The following is a 19,731-nucleotide window of genomic DNA, read 5'->3' on the forward strand; positions in this document are numbered from 1 at the left end:
TTTATCTAGAAAATCTGGTTCATTTGGTGAAAGGTGAATGTTCAGTTGAACTCAAAAGAGTGAACTCTGGTCCACATAAAAACCTCAGTTTTGGTTCGGATGAAGTGAACTCTGGCGTGGTTCGAATGTATGTATGTGAACGTCAAGTGGATCAGAGGTCCAACAGCAGGAAGCGGATTATTCTGATGACTAATATTTTTTGAAGGGCAATCTTGTTTAGAGACTTCATACTCCACTTTCTTATGTGTTCTTATGTGTTGTTTTTATTTCCTTTTTGTTTATTTTGTTTTATTTTGGATATTTAAAATGTTTTCCAGTTCAAGTGTTCTGTACAAAATTACAATTTTATTAGTCTTTGAGAGGGAAAACTTTAATAATTGCGTCATTATCATTATATTACTTGAAAATGATCTCAAAATTATTATCGTTTATCGCAATAATTTCTGGGACAATTTTTTTATTCACCCAAATGTTGACATTTGTGACAGCCTGGCTCGGTTTGTTTGATTCGGTGCAGCGTGAAATCGAACCACAGCAACTGAAAAAGTAACAAAAGTTGCAATTTGAGTTCCCATTTGAACCAGTTGAATCTGCTGGGTTATTCTGTGTGAAAACACCCTAAGTGGTTCTGAAGGTTGTGACTTTTGCACCTTTATTATAACATTTTTCCACACAGATGAGTAAAATCTTCCCGCATTGAAGCAAATTGACTCCATCAACTGTCTTGTTTATAAATACTAACATTACATTTTGTGAATTTTGCTTCATGTTGGCTGGATTCAGCTGTTTGTTCTGGCCCGACCAGAACCAGGCAGGACGGATGGATGGCGTTCTGCTCCCCAGTGCGTCTTCCTAAAAAGGCCCTGTGGGATCTCTGCTGTCCTGTGTTTACATGGCCAACCAAACTCTGCAAGCTGTCATCGTCTTTTTATCTCCCATAAGTTGAACGGCGCTGTGCTGTAAACCCGACGTCTCTGGGTTCATGTCAGGATGCAGCTGAGGAAGGAATGCCTCTTAATGTTTTATTATTTATTTAGGACATGAGATCAGGGGTGCATCGACTCTCTGGGCTGCTGGGGGTCAGGAAGCAAGTTGATTTTATTAGAGAGAGGAAAAATAAATACACTTATTCTCAGGGACGGCTCAGCGTGAAGGCTGAGAGTTTTTCCCCTGGAGGCCGTTTTGGAGTCGCTCCCATTTTCCCCTCGTCCATTCAGGCCTGTTGGAGGTTTCCGGCTGGAGCGTCACTCCTGCAGGTTATTTACTGCGCTTCGTAAACATGGAGCAGGCAGAACAACAGCCTCACACTCACAGGAACAACAAAGTGTTAATGTTTGGAGCAGATGTAATTTTTATCTTTATTGATTCCCAAGGAAGCAAATTTTATAACACAGTCCTTTAGAAAGAAGAAAAGTAGATCAGTTCACTATGATAAACACTCAAAATAAGACAAAACTAACTTACAAGTAACTTTTCAGCAAACTATATGGGCTTGTTTTAAGAAAATAACTCTGTAATATTAATGAAAAAGTTCCAGTTCCACTGGCAGGTTAATTAGCCCTGCGCCGTTACCTAGCAACGCCAGCCAAGCCCAGCCCGTTGCCTAGCAACCTAGGTCTAGTTCCACTGGCAGATTATTTCCCTAATAACATAGAAACAGATGTCTTTTTATAGGATTAATAATCTGCCAGTGGAACAAATACATTTTAATAATATAAAGGAATTATTGACTGAAAACAAGTTTGTATATCTTCTTGCTAAACAAATATTTTTAAGTTAGTTTGTCTCATTTGAAGTGAACTAAGATATGTTCACTAGAAACTCAACCAGAATTACTTGGTAATATTTTGTGTTTTTGCAGTGCAGTGATCTTTTATAATTAGACGGTCCCAAAAAACTTGACAATGGTTTTCATTTTGATTTCTGCATTTTCTCAAATAATACGAGGATTTCCATCACAGTGGCATTTCTCAGCCGGTGTGATAAGGAATCATAAACATCCAAATTCTTTCCACGCCACTGATTTATTACAGGGCCACTAATATTTCCATATTATTGCTTGTTCCTCTTCTGTTATTAAGTTGCCCTCTCTTTCCCATCTTGCTTTAATATGAATTATTTTTTAGTTCTAGCTGGTGACTTTGTCCGTTTTTAGTTCGGCTCTCCTGAAGAAAACCCAGTTGGTGTTTTTGTATCCATGCGTGACTCTGAGTGTCTGCACCTCGACTGGCCCGTTTCTTGGCGTTGTGAAAGAGAGCGACTCCTAAATCAGGCGAACACAAGCGGAGGCCGACGTGTTCCTGAGCGACCGCCGTGGTGTTGCTGCTCCACTGCATGTTTACTGCAACGTTCCTGTTTTTACTGCAGAGACACATTTAAACATGGAGGAGCAGATTCACACAGAACAAGACTTCAGGGCTGCTAACTGTCAGATTACATTGGAAGATCTGCTCTTAAAATAATCTGCATGTAAAGGAAATATTGTGCACTCATTCAGGGGAAAAACCTCTCAAACTTTTCATGGACCACCAATGTTTGCCCAGAGAATTGAGTTAAATTTACTCAACTACATTTAATTGAATAATGTTTTTGAAAAAATGTATTTAGGAGTATTTCTACTACGCTGAGTAACTTTATTATGAAGTATTTCTACTCTGACTTGAGTAAAACTTCTGGATTTTCTACCCACTGAATGACAAACAAACCAAAAACTCACCAGACTCAGACACTCACCTGCAGTTTTTGTTAAAGTTTTATAAGTTTTTTATTTAAATAAACTGAATTGAACAAATTGTTTTTTATCAGATTTTTTGTTGTTGTATGAATTATTTTCATTTCGCTTCTTAAAATACCAAAATTTCCACTTAACTTTAGGTTTTGGTCCATCTGATTAGGTCATTTTAAATATTAAATGACTGATAATTTGATGAGTTACTCGGTACTTGAGTAAAAATATGTTTAAGTAGTGCTACTCTTACTTGAGTAATATTTTCGTTCTCCAGTTTCGGGAGGAAATGATACAGAATCCATTTTTATTAAATTTAGAGTCAAAGATGGATTTTTCTCCAGCTGTAAATTATGAGGCTCTTTTAAAAACGCAGTGAGATATAAATTGGATGTGGTTGTTTTCTCTTATTATTTATTTTGCCTCCTCTGTTTGAAGCTTTTCTCTGTTTCTCTTGCAGGGCTCTCCAGCAGAGGGCAGCACAAGCTCAACTCGCAGTAAATCCGCCTGATTTCTCTAAAAACACCATTCCTGATTAGAGCCTGTACAGATTTCTGTTTGTAACTGTGATGATGTGATGCTTACTCATTGAAATGTGGCCTTCTTGTTGTCTTCTGTCTGATTGTTGAGGATCAGGTCCCAGAGCAGTGAGCGCCGTCAGGATTACTCCTTTAACAACCATGAAAGGTTCTCCTGATCTGATTCCCTCTGCAGGTGATGTTTCCCTTTACTTTCTCCAAACTCTAGCACTGTAAACATTTTTATTCAATTCAAAAAGTGAAGCTATTGTGTCAGAAATGTAGAAAAATATTGAATATTTTATTGAAATGTGAGGATCTTGTTTTAAAAGGAAGGAGAAGGTTTGTATTGTCTTTCATGCTTTCCAATGTAGACATGTAGAGTTTAGCAAACTGCGTGGTTTTATTTAGAGCTGAGACGATTAATCAGATGAATCAGCTGTTGAAATAACTAATTTAGTTTTAGATTAATCTTTAACTGGAGTATACAGACTCTAATCGAGGCCATTTCCTGAAAGAACAGCACACAGCGCAGTAGTCCAGCCAAACTCAGCAATGATAATATTAGAAATTTTAATCGCCGTATCATTACACTGCATTGATTTTAAGTCCAGCAGGACGAGCTTTTCTCACATTGATTTTAGAAGTTTGTTTTAGCTGCATCCTTTGCTACCAGTGATCGAGTTTTCACTAAGTAATGCTACTTTATTGCATTTTAGACACAAAAATGTTTGTTTTCTTATTGATAAAAGACATTTAATCAGTTGGGTTTTTATCTATTAATGTATTTAAGTGGCTAAATAAAAACATTTTTTGAGTACTCTATCCACCTCTGTGTAACACTAAGATAAATAGCAGAGATGTTTAATGTAATACTTGCTGCCTAATTAGCACAGTTAGCTTAGCTAATGTAGCTTTTATCTAAAGCTAAGACAGAAATGCAGCCTACTTTCTCCGCTAACCCATATTAGCATTTTTAGCTAAATTTAACAGGAATCTTTATTGAGTCTGACTCACTACAGCAGTTCAAACTGAGGTCAAACTGGGGTCAAACTGAGGTCAAACTGAGGTCATGTTTCATACAAGCTGTGATTTTATGATCTAGTGATAATAAAGGAACTATCGCTCTCTGTGTTACTCATAGTGACATCAATTCATATTTGAAATTAGTGATTAATTTGCACTTTTGATCAATACTTCTTCAATATTCAGTTTTTTTCCCCCAAACTCAATAAATGCAGTTGAATTAAATGTTTGATTTCTGTTTTTTTCAGTGTGAGGTCATCCTGCTGCTTTATTAAAATACTTTTTTGTTTAAAGTTGTTTTTCCGTCTTTACCTGAGCCTCCATCTGCTCCGGCTCAGCAGCTAACTTTGTGTTAATTAGCGTTTTAATGTGATGGCCTGGTTCTGATGAGGCGGATCTATTCCAGGAGCTCCCTGCAGCTTTGAAACAATCCCGGTTCTGAAGCCGCTTCGTTTTCATCGGGATGAACCTTTTTCAGATTTGGACCCGAGCAGAGTGTGCAAAGGGAAAGGGGTGGTGACCCTGAGGGCGACCCTCGTCCACATCGACGACGACGACGAGCCGAATGTCATCACAGCTGCAAGTATGTCGGGTTTTTCACTGCAGCTCTGAGCGTGATGAAACAATATTTAGCGTGGGGAAATAATCGCATGACTGAGTGCGGAAGATGACATTTCATCATGTTGTAGAGGCTTCGCTGAGCTCTGACCCAGACGCTCAGAACCAATTGCTCATATTTTCATGCAAATGTCAGAGAGCGTTCTTCCTGCCCACGCTGTGCTCCGGACCGCAGGCTGTGGGCCCGTTTGTTGCTCAGAGCCCTTCAGAACCGGACTGGAAACAGGGAGGCGCTTTAATTGTTGCGCAGCGGCACTAAAAAGGAACAAACGATCTTTGCATCCGACTGAAAAGGCTTTTTGTTCTCCTCACAAAGTTCAGAGATTGTGGGAGAATCTTGTTTTTTTCCACTTTTCTGTGCAAGAAGCTCAGAAAAGGAAAGAACGGAGGACATGCAACAGCAACAATCTGCAACGGCGTTTTAAGAGAGGAGTAAATAACAGCAAAAACAAATTTATAGGAAAAAACAGAAATTTTCTGAGTTTGAAAAGTCTATTTTTTCTTTCTTTTAAAATTCACAAGTTGAGATTAATCTCAAAACATCAGATTTTTTCTAGCAGTTTTTTGACTTTTCAGATTTAGAAATTTGCTTATTTTTTCCAGAAAAATTCTTTAGATTGATCCAAGTTAATTTATTTTTTTAGCAAATGTTTCACTTTCCAAACTCAGAAATCTTCATGCTTTCTCTAGAAAATTTTAGATTAATCTCAGAATTAGAGTTTTCTCAAGAAAATTGACTTTTCAAACTGAGAAACATCAGCGTGTTTCTAGAAAATTTCTGAGATTAATTTCAGGGTTTTTTTTCTAGCAATTTTTTTACCTTTTCAAGCTTAGAAATTTCCTTGTTTTCTCTGGAAAATATTTGGGGTGAATCTAAAAATTTTAACGTTTTTGTAGAAAATTTTATACTTTTCAAATTCAGAAATTTCCTATTTTTTCTAGAATATTTCTGAGATTAATTTAAAAGTTTTGAGTTTTTTTCCAGCAAAATTTCAGAAATTTCCGAGATTTTTCTACAAATTTTCTGAGATCAATCTAAAACTTTCTGATTTATTTTGTAGCTTTTCAAAGTCAGAAATATTTTTTTTCTGTCTATAAATGTGAATTTTTTGGGCAGATATTTACCTTTTTCTTGTCTTTTTCTTGTGAAATGCCCCTGATCCTCCACTGTATTTATCTTCTGTGGTTCACTGACATGCCACACCTTTCAGCGCCTCCCCCAGTGTTTGTCCTGCTGCAGCAGCGGCTGCCGCGCTCACAGCGTTCTGGACTCGTTTCAGGCAGCTGGACCGGCCAGATTAATGGAGACGGATCCAAAGCAGGAGCGGCCGAGGGCGGCAGCAGCAACGCGCCTCATTTACCTCCTGAGAGCAGCAGCCAGCGCCAGGTAGGATCGCTTCACCTCGGTCCGCTTCGCCTCGTTTAACCAGCTTTATGGAAACATAACGTTCAGTTCTGCTTTTTCTGTGTTTCTTAGGCCTTTTCACCCAGAAGCATAAGAGAAAACGAAGCTGCTTCTCCTGCAGATGCTCTGCACGTCGACCCCTCGGCTCCCGGTTGTGTTTATCCGCGCACCAGTTCAGTCAACCCCACCATCGTCCTGCTGCAGCACAACAGAGGTGAGCCGCAGCAGGAGCTGCAGTTTCTGACCCGTCACCAACTTGTGAGGCACGTTTGTCGTTCTGCTTCTGCGTCTCTAACCCAACTGATGCTTTCACACTTCAGCTTTGGCTGCTGAGTCACTTTTCGCCGTTTGTCTCTCTCTCGCCACAGAGCAGCAAAAGAATCCGCCTCACTTCGAAGGTATGCGCTCCGGTTTCAGCAGCACATTCACTCACCATTTTCATCAGGCAGAAACTTAGATCTTCTGCACACAGAGACCACAGAGACGTGTCTACATTTGTTTTCTTAGGGTGGAAAACGGGCAAAAACTGTCGGCCAGGGGTGTCCAAACTGCGGCGCAGGGGCCATTTTCGTCCCTCTGAGGGATTTTGTGCGGCCCCCTGACCTCAATGCAAGCTTTTTTCATCTTGTAGAGCAAAATTTTCTACAGAGAAAAACATCTTAAAAATTTATCTAGACGTTTCTGCATTCGTCTTTAATCTGGAGTAACTAAACACCGACCTGCGTTTACTAAACGCAAAGCATTCGGCCCAAATAAGGAGACAATCAACCCCGAAGTGAGAAACCTTTGTTTTACGCAATCATGCAAAACCTTTTCTATGTTTTGTATTTACAACTATTTAAAGTGTTACTTTAGTTTATTGAGCAGATAGAAAAGGCACAAAAAGTTTGTTTTAAAATATTTCTGTGGCCCCAAACAGTTGGGCCAGTTGAGACCAAAACACCAAACTGAACAGTTTATCCTCCAGTTTTTGGTAGAAAGAGAGAAAAAATAGAAAAACAATAAATGATACAAATGGAAATTATTTTACTTTAAAATGCGATTACTTGATTTGTTGTAAAAGGAGAATTTCTGTCCTCTGCTGACATGGAGTGTGAGCAGAAACGCTGATCTATGAACGACATGATGTAAACAAACCAATCAGGTTTCATGTGTTCATTTACATCAGAATCAGTTTTATTCACCAGGTTTGTGCACATAAACAAGGAACTTGGTTTCACTTTCACTTTTCTCCTACAGAAGACATTCCTCCTCTTCCTGTTAGCCTGTGGCGCCAGTATCAGCTGCTGCTGAATGTTTGTTCCTCAGCTGAGATAAAAGCAGGAACACTGTTGAAACGATTTGAGTTGGTTTGACGACACGGAGTTTATGCCAGTTTGTTGGATTTGAGGCTGCAGACCAGACAGGATGCTCACCTGGGGAACGTTTGGCGCCAGAACAGAATGCATTGTGGGAATGAAACCAGCTGACAGGCAGAGTGATGCTGGAAACCGTCCGAGGGTCACTTTCACATTCTCCACCTACTGAGCAAGTGTTGGAGTCAGAGGCGCCTGAGGAATGCAGCAGTCTGATGATGATGATGATGATGATGATGATGATGATGGACTTTTCTCATCCCCCCACAGATTGGGTTAGCACACAAGTGTGCAGGGCTGAAGCTAATGACGGCTATAGTAATTGATTAATCGGTTAATATTTGATTAATTGGATAAAAATTGGCACATTTTGCATGTTTTTAATTTAACCTTTAATCCATTTTATACAACTTTAAAAATACATTGCTAAATTAGTTGTATAAAATGAAAAGTAAATGAAAAATATGTGGAATGTGCTTTTTTCTTATCCGATTAATCAATTATTTGTCAGAATAATTGATAGATTATAAGGTTTGTTTGTTTCCTCCGTTTTCTTTTGTTTTATAAACAGTCGGTGTGGAATCTGCTGTGTTTTTGCCAGCTTAAGATTAGATTGAAAGATGAGATTATTTCTGCGAAGTCCTGACATGTGAAAGCCAGAACTGAGAGGTTCTGTTTGCTTTCACACGGCGGCGGCGCCGTTCTGATTGCAGCGTCCATGTTGGACGACATGAACACAGAAACATTTCTCACTCATCTGCCTTAATAAACGCCATAATGTGCCTCATTCACACACCCATGTCAACAGTTACTGCTATGCAGACCCAACAGCTGTGAAATATTTAAGATGTTTTGCAGTCATACTTCATTTATTATCCTCTGTGCAGCAGTTTGGACTTGTGACAACAACCATTAAATTATAGTTGTGGCATATTTAGATAATTGCAGGTTAACTGAAAACAAAATAAGCAACATTTTCCATCCTGAAGCCTTTTTGCTGCTGAATTATTGAATAAATAGACATTTGAGCTCAATAACAAGATATTTGTTGTTTTTCATCTGTTGCCTGAGTGAAGTTGGTCTCCATTTTCTTCAAATCTAACAAAATTAGTGTCAGACGTTTGTGCAGGAAAAATTTTAAAGGCATTACCAAATGTGTCCGGAGGTCATAAAAGGTCAACCAGCGCCAATTTTGGTGCAATTGGTGCATTAAAGTAGTAATTGATTAATTATTTGCTAGAGTATATAGATAAAAAAAAAGCTTGCTAAATCTTCATGTCAGTCAACTTGACTACATTTTTCCAATTTGTTTTGTTTGCTGCTTTTGCTTTGAAGATATTAATGAAGGTTTAAAGTTTAAAGGTCAACCAGCCCCAGCATCAGTCCAATCCAACAAAATTGGTAAATGTTTGTGGTACATTTGTAATGTAAAATGTTTTGTTTGTGCCGCTATCTTTTTAAAAAATACTATTAAAAAAAGTTTCTAGAGGTCATCAGGGGTCATCAGGGGTCATGAGAGGTCAGCTGCTCATACTCACATGTACAATATCAAACAAATTTGATATGAATGAACTGGGCTACGTTTGTGCTGCTTTTGCTTCAAATAGATTGATAATGACCTCTGATGACCTCTGGAAGCTTTTTTATTAACATCTTTAACAGCAGCACAAACGTACCACAAACGTTTGATGGATTTGAAGACGGACGGCTTCACTGGTAGCTAAACAGGGAAGTTGGTGGAATCAACTGACTCATTGATTCCACCAGTTGCCAGGCAACTGAGTTGCCTAGCAACTCACTCACTCTTTGGTTACCTAGCAACGACCTGTTGAGTAACTTGCACAGCAGCAGTTTAATGTTTCACCACTTTGCCTCCTAACTGCTTAAAAATAATTATATTAAAAACAAAACAAACCTGATCAACAGTTATCAGTGTTGGCTGATATGAAACGTTTATAATGTGATACCATATAAGTGAATAAAAATTAGTTTTATTGGTGAGGCTAAATTTAGAGTTAAATCATTAGATTTAACAGAAAAAACATTTAAAATGTCAGCTTGGGATGAATCTAGCAGCTTCTGAAACTGCCTGATCTGCATGAAGTCCAGGGTTTTAATGTTCTCTTCCTGGGTGTCTGTTTCTCATGCCGGTCGGTCTGCTGTGCTTTACAGAGCCGGACCCGGACAAAGGCCCCGGTCCCAGCAGGGACTCCGTGAGTCCAGGCTCTGACATGGACGGGACGAGGCTGCGGCTGGCGCTGCACTCCCCCGTCCGCGGCCCCATAAGCAAACCCATTGTGCCTGTTCGGGTGAGCAGCCTCTGTCTGATGGAGACAGATTTACTCACTTCGGACTAATAAAGACCTTCTGTTCACAGAAACCACGTTTTCTTTACTCCTCTGTGGAAAACAGACATATTTCCATCAGGGTTACCAGTTAATCTTCTGTTATTGATGACTACACTGCAAAAACACAAAGTCTTACCAAGTGTTTTTGGTCTGATTTACAGTGTAAATGTCTTGGAACAAAACTGACTTTAAAGCAATTTTTATCAATTTAAACTAGGTTCTTTTAAGTTAATAAATGCTTCATGTTGATGAAAAAGTTCTAGTTCCACTTTTAACAGAAGAAAAATGTCTTATAATTTATTGCAATAAATCAATTAATCACATGATAAATTAAAACTAACTTAAACATTTGCATGATTTCTTGTTTTTCTCTTTTGTTTCTATTGTTTATTGATTTATTTTTGATATTCACAATGTCTTCCTGCCCCAGAGTTAAATGTTCAGTGGAATTTAAAGTTAATTGATCTTTGACAATATATTCTTATGCTATTAAAGTTATACTACTTGAAAATGGTCACAGAACAATAATATTATAATTTTACCACAAAATGTTATGTGGCAGGTCTACTTATATGTGAAATAATGGAACTAGCACTTTGTTCATCAATGTTAAGGATTTATTAACTTAAACTGAAAAGTTACTTGTAAGTTAGTTTTATCTTATTTCAAATGTCCAGAAATATTTTCACTAGAAATTACAGAATGTACCTGGTAATATTTGTTTTTGCAGTGCGTTCTGCTTGTCATTGTGATCGTTACATGATCTGTTTCTAATTTCTCACATTTTAATTTCAGAACACTGAAAAGTCCAAGGACTGGTATAAGACCATGTTCAAACAGATCCATAAGTTACCCGGTGAGTCCGTCCTCCTGAGCCGTCGGCTTTGTGTCCCTGTTGCCATCCAGCGTGTGTCCCTGTCCCTCATGTCCTCTGTCTCACTGTGCTCAGAGCCTTTTGAGGAAAACCCCTACCGCCCCACCTACATTTTCCCCGAGACCTTTGACATTCGCATGACCCCAAAAGGTACCGATGGCGGCAGCCGCGCTCTCATTGGCTTTTACTAATCTGCAGCCATTTTCAGCTCCGGTTCCTCCAGTCTGCAGAAACACAGAAATGCTTTAGTAAACCTTCTCTGGTGTTTGTCCAAACCTCAGAGCCTCCAGCCACAAAAACAAACATTAAACTGATTCAATGCGGCTGGGGAGGATCAGCCAGACGTTTTTTTTATTTCGGGTAAATTTGGACAAAAACGTTCAAATTTAAATAAACATAAGCTGATGTTGTTATTTTCCTTTTAACCCAAATGTTTTAGTTTGTGATATGTAAGAATTCATAATTACTTTAAAGAAAATTGTATTTTTTACTATATTTCTCATAAACGCAATGCAGGCTGGTAGGTTATAGTGAAATCAGGTTTTTATAAACAAAATATAAGAAGATAATGTGAAAAATGTAAATTTTCATGTTATAAACAAGATATTTACTGAAACAAACATGATTAGCTTCTGCTCCACTGTTTACTACATTAGCAGGAGCTAACACAGTTAGCAGGAGAGAGCTAACACCATTGGCAGGAGCTAACAACATTAGCAGGAGTAAACACCAACAGTGGAGGGAGCTAACACAATAAGAAAGAGCTAACAATATAAGCAGGAGCTAACGCTGTTAGCAGCAGTCACCCAACACCATAAGAAAGAGCTAACAACATAAGCAGGAGCTAACACTGTTAGCAGCAGTCAGCTAACACCATAAGAAAGAGCTAACAACATAAGCAGGAGCCAACACCAGTTAGAAGGAGGCAGCTAACAATATAAGCAGGAGCTAACGCTTTAGCCAGCTGACTAAAGCGCTTTAGTTAGCTGACTAACGATTTAGTCAGCTAACACCATAAGCAGGAGCTAAAGCAGAATCAAAACAAATTTGAAGATGATGAATGGATGTTTACAGTGAAACTGAACCGTGTTTAGCTCTTTTTGTAGCTCTATATTGTAATATATATGAGAACATATTTAGATCCATGCTTACCGTAAACAGCTTGGCTTGGAGCTTGTTGCTGTCCTCTCCGGTTAGCATTCCTGAGTGTCAGCCACACAAACACCAGATTTTCTTTCCCCTCTTCCTCCATTTGTTGCTCATCATCTTCATTTCTGCTTGTTGTTTCTGTGTTAACTTGTATTTCAATTTCTGGTTCAAATTGAAAGAACTGAATGTTTTTCACTGATCAAAAATTACTGTTCTAGCTGGACGGAGCTAGCCATGTAGCACCTAGCATGGGTCATCTACCTTGGTTGCTTTGCAGCATGAACAACACAGCGACGTCCGAATGACAATATTTCATTTAAATTCATCAAAACTAATCGGCCTGCAGCGTTCTGCTGTGTTTTTAGACTGTTGTTGCAACTAACTGTTGTTGGACATCCAGTGTTTGGAGGGACACCTGGAGCACAAAATGAGAATAAATATCTTAATTTAATGAGGAAAATAAATTTAATTTCTGCCAAAAAAAAACATAAATTTGCCAGAAAATACTCATAAATTTAGAAAATTTGGAAATTACTAAGTTTCTAAAGTTGAACATTTGCACAAAAAAAAAATCTAAAAAACGTCCAAGTTTTTTTTTTTCAATTTAAAGAAAGTCAGTTTTTTGAGAAAAAAAAAACTAGAAATTTCTGAGATGGAAATTTTTTCTCAAAAATGTCTGAGATTATTCTAAAAATTAAAGGGTTTTTTCAAGCAAATTTTTAATTTTTGAAGCTCAGAAATTTCAGACTTTTTCCTAGAAAATTTATGATTAATCTTAAAATTATTTTGAGTTTTTTTTTTTTCGGTGAAAAATTACTTTTTTTCTGTCTACAGTAGCCCTGACAATCCTGTATGTGTTATTTTGGTCTGTTAAATTCTTTGTCCATATAAAAGCTCAATATCTCATTTACAACAACCTTAAATAAAGGGTTTTTTTTGGGTAAATAAACACATTTATTCCCAAACTTTGCTCCTATGATCATCTGAATAGTTAAAGAATTACAATAAACTCGTATAGCGATTGGAAATAATATGAGAAAAATCACATTTAGTTGTTTAAATTGTTGCAGTCATGTTGACGTTTCCATCTGAAGCTCCAGTTAAACATTTATCACCATTTATAAGGTTTTCCATATTTGGTTGTTTAGGTATTTATTTAACTGGCTCTAAATAATCAGCACAAACACAGATAGGTTGTTGGCCAGGATGCTCCACTCCTGTAAAAGTTTCTGTCACCTTCACAGATCCTAACTTTTCTCTTTTGGTCCTTATTTCTCTTATTTTTCCTTTTGTTATTTATTAATCGTTTCAAATTATTGTTCATCATTGGCTGTAGTGCTGAGTTGTGACCACTAGGTGGTGCTGCTGCTCCATAGAACATTTTCTGTACTTTTCATTATCAGTGCTCGGATTTAAGCGCCAGATAATCACAGTTCAATGTGGTTTATTTACATATTTATTTCTACTAAATAAGCTAAGATTTAAACGTGGAGTAAATAATTTGATGTTTAAGTGGTCTGGACATGAATTGTTAATCCTCCTGTAACTAATATTTGACAAAAATATGTATATTTTTATTGCTCGGAGTGCTTTGCCTCATTATTAATTCAAACCCTGTTTTAGCCGAGCGACGCTTCCTGTAAAAAGCTTCGATTTGAGGCTCTTCGATTGAGTTGGCGATCCTGTGATGCTGGACCTAATGGAAAGCTAAAAAAAAACCTTAAATCTTAATGTGTTTTGAATTATTTAGAGATTTTAAATGTATTTTTTGCTTAAAATCAAGACGTCTGCATTCCCTCTTCTTTTTTTGGTCATTTTGAACGGCTCTTTCAGGTGGATGGTAGGATTATACGACACGCATCTTTAATGTTTCATAAGAACAAGAAGTGGATGCACAAATCTGGATACATGGTAGATTTTCTCTCATAAATGCAGAGTTGAAATAATGAATAAAACCTCAGATATTAAAACTCAGCAATATTTAAATTCTGCAGTTTTAAGTTGCAGATAAAACTGCACTGAAAAAACAAAATGAAACTCTAACTTTAAAAAAAGGAGTTCATTTGTTTCTCAAACTTAATTTATTTACGTTTCTTTAACATGACAACTTAATAAACTTAATATATTTACTTGGATTATCTTATTTTATTAGAATTGGACCGCCTGTGTAGCCTCTTATGAAACAGTAAAGCTTTTTCAAACAATAAGTTTAAATGTGTCTCACACAAAATATAAATATATAAATAACTGTAAAGAAATAAACCAGTGGTTAAAGATCTAAAAAATATTTTGTCCCACTAAACAAAACTAGTTTTGTTTAGTGGGACAAAAGCTTATTCAGCTTAGCTCATTACAATAGTTTGATTTTACAATTTAAAAAAAACATTTTCATTTTTGTTTTTAGGTTTTAAAAGAAAGTTATCAAACTTTTTTACACAAAAGGAATAAATATTAATATGAGACCAAATTTAAATGTTTTATCAAAAGCAACTTAACATTCTTCCTCCTCCTCTTCCTCCTCCTGCTCCTTCTTCTTCTACTTTTTCAGACGATGGTCCGACCCCGTTTGTTTACCTGGAAGATGGTGAGTTTTCTGAACATCCGTCCGAAGCAACAAAGAATCTGTTCAGTTTGATCTGTTTTTCAGGAAGAACTGTTCAGAGAATCATGCTCAGTTTGATCTGTTTTTAGGAAGAACTGTTCAGAGAACTGTTCAGAGAATCATGCTCAGTTTGATCTGTTTTTGAGGAAGAACTGTTCAGAGAATCGTGCTCAGTTTGATCTGTTTTTCAGGAAGAACTGTTCCGCGCTCTAAAAGCGACGACCTGGTGGACTCCAGAGGGAGGCTGATGCCGGTTCCGACTCGGTCCTCGTCCCTCAAGCCGTCCGCCAGAAGGTCTGGTACCAGACAGGAAGTAGATCCACTAGAACCGCTAGCTTCTGCTGCCGTTTAGTCACTTCCAGTTTTCTGCTGGTTCCTGGGCTGATTCTGACCATCCTGGCCAGTTTTCAGTCACTTCAGGGAGAAACTGGCTCAGATGGTGGAAAGTTGGACTCAAGGTGATCCAAAAACCGCAACAAGATTTGGTTTGGGGGTAAAAGACCTAAATTCTGAGAACACAAGTCAGAATTTTAAAATTTGTCAAAATTTGAAGGTTAAAAATCAGAATTCAGAGAGTGAAATCAGAATTCTACAATATCAGTCAAAATTCTAAGATTAAATCTCCAAATTCAAAGAAAAAATCCAAATTATAAAATTTAGGAAAAAGTCAGAATTGCGAAATTAAAGTCAAAATTCTCAGATTAAAGTCAGAATTATGACTTTTTTCTTATCTCAGAATTTGGAGGGAAAATGTACAAAATTCTCACATTGTCAGAAAAAAATTTGAGTACTAAGATTAAAGTAAAATTTCAAAATTTCTGTCAAAATTCAAAGTAGAAGATCAAAATTCTGAGAAAAAGTCAACATTTTTAGATTAAAATCAGATTTCTAAAATTTAAGTCAGTTGGTTTCTTTTTGTTTTGTCAGTGTCCCTGGTTCTGCATGTTCCTGATTTAATCTTTTGTTTTTCGTCCGTTGGGAAAAGCTGTTTTCTCTCACCGGGTCCGTAATCCAATCACGGCCCAGATTGGATTTTTCTGCCGTGTCGTCGTTAGAGGGAGGAGGCAGGCGCTTTGAAACGTCACGTTGTTTTTTTTTATGAGAAATCGTCTCAGCCCGCGCCGGTTGCCATGGAGACCGCCGGAAAAGGATTGGCTCTCGGTGTCTCTCTCTCTCTCTGACTGTCCTTCCTCTGCAGGAGCGAGTGGGAGCCGCCGGATAAGAAGGTGGACACCAGGAAGTACCGCGCCGAGCCCAGGAGCATCTTCGACTACGAGCCGGGGAAATCATCCGTCCTGAAGCTGGAGAGAACGGTAACACACTCTCTCTCTCTCTCTCTGTGTGTGTGTGTGTGTATGGGGTCTGAGGTGCGTCCTCCCCTTCATCATCTTCATCATCTTCCTCTGCCACCTCTGCATCCGAGCTGCTTCACTGCTAATGGTTAGCAACACTCAGGTTCACTGCATTTATAACAAGAGAGAAAAAACAAATCAAGTTGGTGGTTAACATCAGTCCAGCAGCTTCTGCCCCACAGTTACCAACGGCAACAGACTGTGATCGCATTAATACGCATAACTAATCTTATCTTTAGCATAAATGGCAAGTAATAGAGATATTTTTAGTACAGGAAATAAAATCACACAAACTATCACACATTTAATAACTGGAGCATTACTTTGTATGAAAAATAAATAAAACCTACAAAGAAAAAATTGAATTAACATCAATCCAGCAGCTTCTCCCCCTGAACAATAAAAACAATATAATAAATAAACCTAAACAGTTCCTACCACCGGTCAATGGCTCTCAGTTAACAGTTGCAAAAGCTTTAACTATAGAAGTTAAAAACACAAACAAACAGACACGCTGCAGCGTGACGTCACAAAAAGCTGCCAGCCGCGATGGCTACCGCTGGTTTTAGCTGTCAACATGACGCGCTAAGTCTTAAATCTACACGTGACGTATACTCAGTGCTTTGCTACTAATTGTAGCACTCTGGCAACTAGATAACAAGGTCAGGAAAATTCAAATATACTGTATTAATCCCAAAGGGAAATCAAATGTTGGTGTACCTCATTAATTCAGATTCTTCAAAGAGTTATTGGAGATGTTTAGTGAGGGAGAGGGAAGTAGGTCAGTTATGCTAACTTGACTCTGTTTTTTCTGTTTTTTGTTTCAGTTAAACAGGGAAACAAAGGCGACCCACACATGATTACATAAAGACGACACAGATCTGACAGATCGTCAGTTGAGCAGATGTTTAAATTAGCTAATCAACCACCACTGTGTTAGCTTAGCTAACAGCAGCGGTAGCTAATCTACCACAGCAATCACTTAATCACAAACGCAAAATAAACATCAAACCTAAAACCATAGCAGTGTATGGACTGAATGTTCCGTGTGGGAAATGTTTGTGTGTTTTTTGGTGTTGAATGCTGATACATTAGTGGCGTTGTTGTTAGTCAGTTGCTACGGCAACAAGTTTTTTTATAGCATAGTCGACAGCGAGGAAAAAAGAGGAATACGAGTGGCTTTGAGTTGTTCTTCAACGGTTTTTCAGCGTTATTTTTCCCTTTGTGGCGGCGCATCAAATTAAATTAGTAACACTTCCATCTCCAGGTTTAGTTTACGGAGTTGCTCTACCACAGCAGCGCGGCTACGGATGGTCATTAGCGAAATTCCTGGATGTAAACAATAACATGCAACGTGTCTATACTCATTTATAGATTTATTAATAAATTAAAATATTTTGATGTGCATGTTTCTTGGTATTTATTTATCCATTTATTTTGATATATCACACTTATGTATATATTTTTTTATAGAATTTATATATTTGTATTTAACTAATATTTAACACTTTGGATGGAGTAGCCTGCCAACAACGCAGTTAGGGATCAATAAAGTATATTCTATTTTATTCTAAAACATGGAGTAATTACACATGAAACCATGTTTATTTATATCTATACATTTGTCTAAAATAAATGTTAAGAATATAATGCTTGTAAAGAAAACAGAGCTGATCCTGATAAACACCACAGATACAAGTGGCAGCAGAAAAAAAGGGGGAGGAGCTGACAGTTACCGGTTGCCATGGTAACCGCCAACTGCCAAGAGCAGCGTAAAGTAACTTACATCACAATAAGATGTCAGGAGAAAAAAAAAGCTTTTTGACTAAACAAAATGAGTTTGAAGAATAAATAAACCAGTTCTGACAAACTAACATGTATAATAATAAAATAAAAACCCTGTTACGTTCAGGGTAACAGTCTGCGGTGACTTAAATATTTCGTGTCCTTGGCAGGTTTGTCATCTTTATGTAATCATTTTCCACTCAGATTTTTAGAAAAGATGCTTTATTGTGACAGAGCAGTTGAGCTCATGTAATTATTGCCAGGCTGGTTCAGATCTGGCCTGATCCCAGTGCCAACCATTTTGCCCATTGCAGTTCGCTCCAGTTCACCAGTAAAATAATGAACTCAGTCATTCATTCTTCATGTTTGGTTCACTGATTTTACTCTGTTTCTCTAATCCCACAGAGAGCCTTGCAGAAACTTTCATCCTTCCTCTTTCTTTGTGTAAAACTACAAACTTCAATGTATTTCAATGGGATTTTATCTGAGCTACAGTAATGCATAACTGTATGTATAAAGTATAAATAAGGTAATTCATACTTCACTTCATGTTGTGGAAATACTGCAGGGGGATTGTGAGACTTCTGATCAACTAGGGAGATTTAAATTACTTTTTTATTCAAATTTATGTCTTTAAATACAAATTAACTTGAATCCAAAATTACATATTTCAGTCTGAAATGCAAACATTCGGTGAGAAAAATCTGTTCATTATGTCAAAATGATCAGATTGTTCATAGCTGTGGCTTTATTAGGCCGTCAACTTGTTTAAAATAAAAACATGAATTAAAGAAGCTGTTACTCATTTCCATTGAGTTTGTAGGAAGTAAAAAACTTGTTTTATGTAGTACTAAGCCTCATTTATTGTTAAACACTACATACTATTTAGGGCTGGACGGTACAGCTGAAAAACGTACAAGCATTTCATTTCAGTCGATATCAATAATTATTGATTCATTTTTTGTTTTACATATCTGTACTACAGACAAACTAGCGGTTGCTTTTCCTGTTTTATCCAGTTTTCACTCCAAACTGAAACCTGAAACTGCTCCTGCGCAAGTTACTTAATGGTTTTATGGTTGCTAGGCAACCAAAAGAGTGAGTGAGTTGCTAGGTAACCAAAGAGTGAGTGAGTTAGTCGGTGCAACTGAAGACCTCTGATCTATATCATAAAATCCCCCAAAACTTACATTAAAGTTTATGGTTTTTAATTTCAGGAATATGAATATTTTCTGCATGGCACTTTATGCAAATGTCCTTCGGCTTATGCAGCATCAAAACCAGGACTTTATTTTATGGTTTGATCCGAGATATCAGCTTCACATGCAATGAAATATGAAGCAAAAGGCAGCAGCTGTTAAGCTGGAAGCAGCAGAAAGTCTGAAAACCCCTGAATGTCTTCATGCTGTAGTTGACATGAAAGCAAAACTTACAGGCTGGACAGTTGCTGGGCTGGAAGTTATGGTGTGAAGAGGACGGATTGGATGTCACAAACTAATTAGAGTAAGAGCCGGATTTGGTTTCTCCTGGTTCCTGTTTTCAAGTCTTTATACTTTGTGATGTTTATCAGCTGCTGTTGCATCACTTTTCACGAGGAACTAAAACAGCATTTTATTGAAAATATCAAACAATTTCAGGAAGAGTCATGTCATAAATCACATCTGCTTTCATGTGGTTGGCTCTCTGCATTGGTGTGCATAAGCTGAGCTGTCTGAACTGTCTTCTCTTTGTCTTTCTCCTCCTGTCGCCATGCCCCTTTACTCAGGATATAAGTCCAGAAGATGTAGATTTAGAGAATGAGCCTTGGTATAAATTCTTTTCAGAGATGGAGTTTGACAAAGCGGTAAGTGGTCGCTGTTCTCACAACGACAGCATATCGTCACGTACTGCATGTCATGTAACATCCATGTTGAACGTCTAAACTGTATGTCAGGTCTGCTTGTTTCCTCTCCCACCCCACTGTGATCCTCTGAG

General features: G+C 37.7%; 1 protein-coding gene across 11 annotated transcripts in view; it reads left to right on the forward strand.

Moving 5' to 3' along the window:
* Positions 1-19,731, forward strand: part of sorbs1 (sorbin and SH3 domain containing 1) — a 68,505-nt gene that overhangs the window by 12,438 nt on the left and 36,336 nt on the right. For 6 of the 11 annotated variants that reach the window (XM_016679071.1, XM_016679063.1, XM_016679072.1 and 3 more), the window contains exons 2-14: positions 3,186-3,222; positions 3,356-3,439; positions 4,748-4,852; positions 6,168-6,274; positions 6,365-6,506; positions 6,613-6,690; positions 9,820-9,956; positions 10,791-10,851; positions 10,945-11,019; positions 14,567-14,602; positions 14,812-14,914; positions 15,819-15,933; positions 19,523-19,600. In XM_016679071.1, the coding sequence (XP_016534557.1) occupies positions 3,406-3,439; positions 4,748-4,852; positions 6,168-6,274; positions 6,365-6,506; positions 6,613-6,690; positions 9,820-9,956; positions 10,791-10,851; positions 10,945-11,019; positions 14,567-14,602; positions 14,812-14,914; positions 15,819-15,933; positions 19,523-19,600 (1,071 nt within the window). In that variant the 5' untranslated portion in view covers positions 3,186-3,222; positions 3,356-3,405. The remainder of the gene's footprint in view (positions 1-3,185; positions 3,223-3,355; positions 3,440-4,747; positions 4,853-6,167; positions 6,275-6,364; positions 6,507-6,612; positions 6,691-9,819; positions 9,957-10,790; positions 10,852-10,944; positions 11,020-14,566; positions 14,603-14,811; positions 14,915-15,818; positions 15,934-19,522; positions 19,601-19,731) is intronic. The other 5 variants (XM_016679066.1, XM_016679065.1, XM_016679068.1 and 2 more) reach the window with 5 other exon arrangements.

Source organism: Poecilia formosa, unplaced genomic scaffold, assembly GCF_000485575.1.
Source record: "Poecilia formosa unplaced genomic scaffold, Poecilia_formosa-5.1.2 Scaffold201, whole genome shotgun sequence".
NCBI classification, from domain to species: Eukaryota; Metazoa; Chordata; class Actinopteri; order Cyprinodontiformes; family Poeciliidae; genus Poecilia; species Poecilia formosa.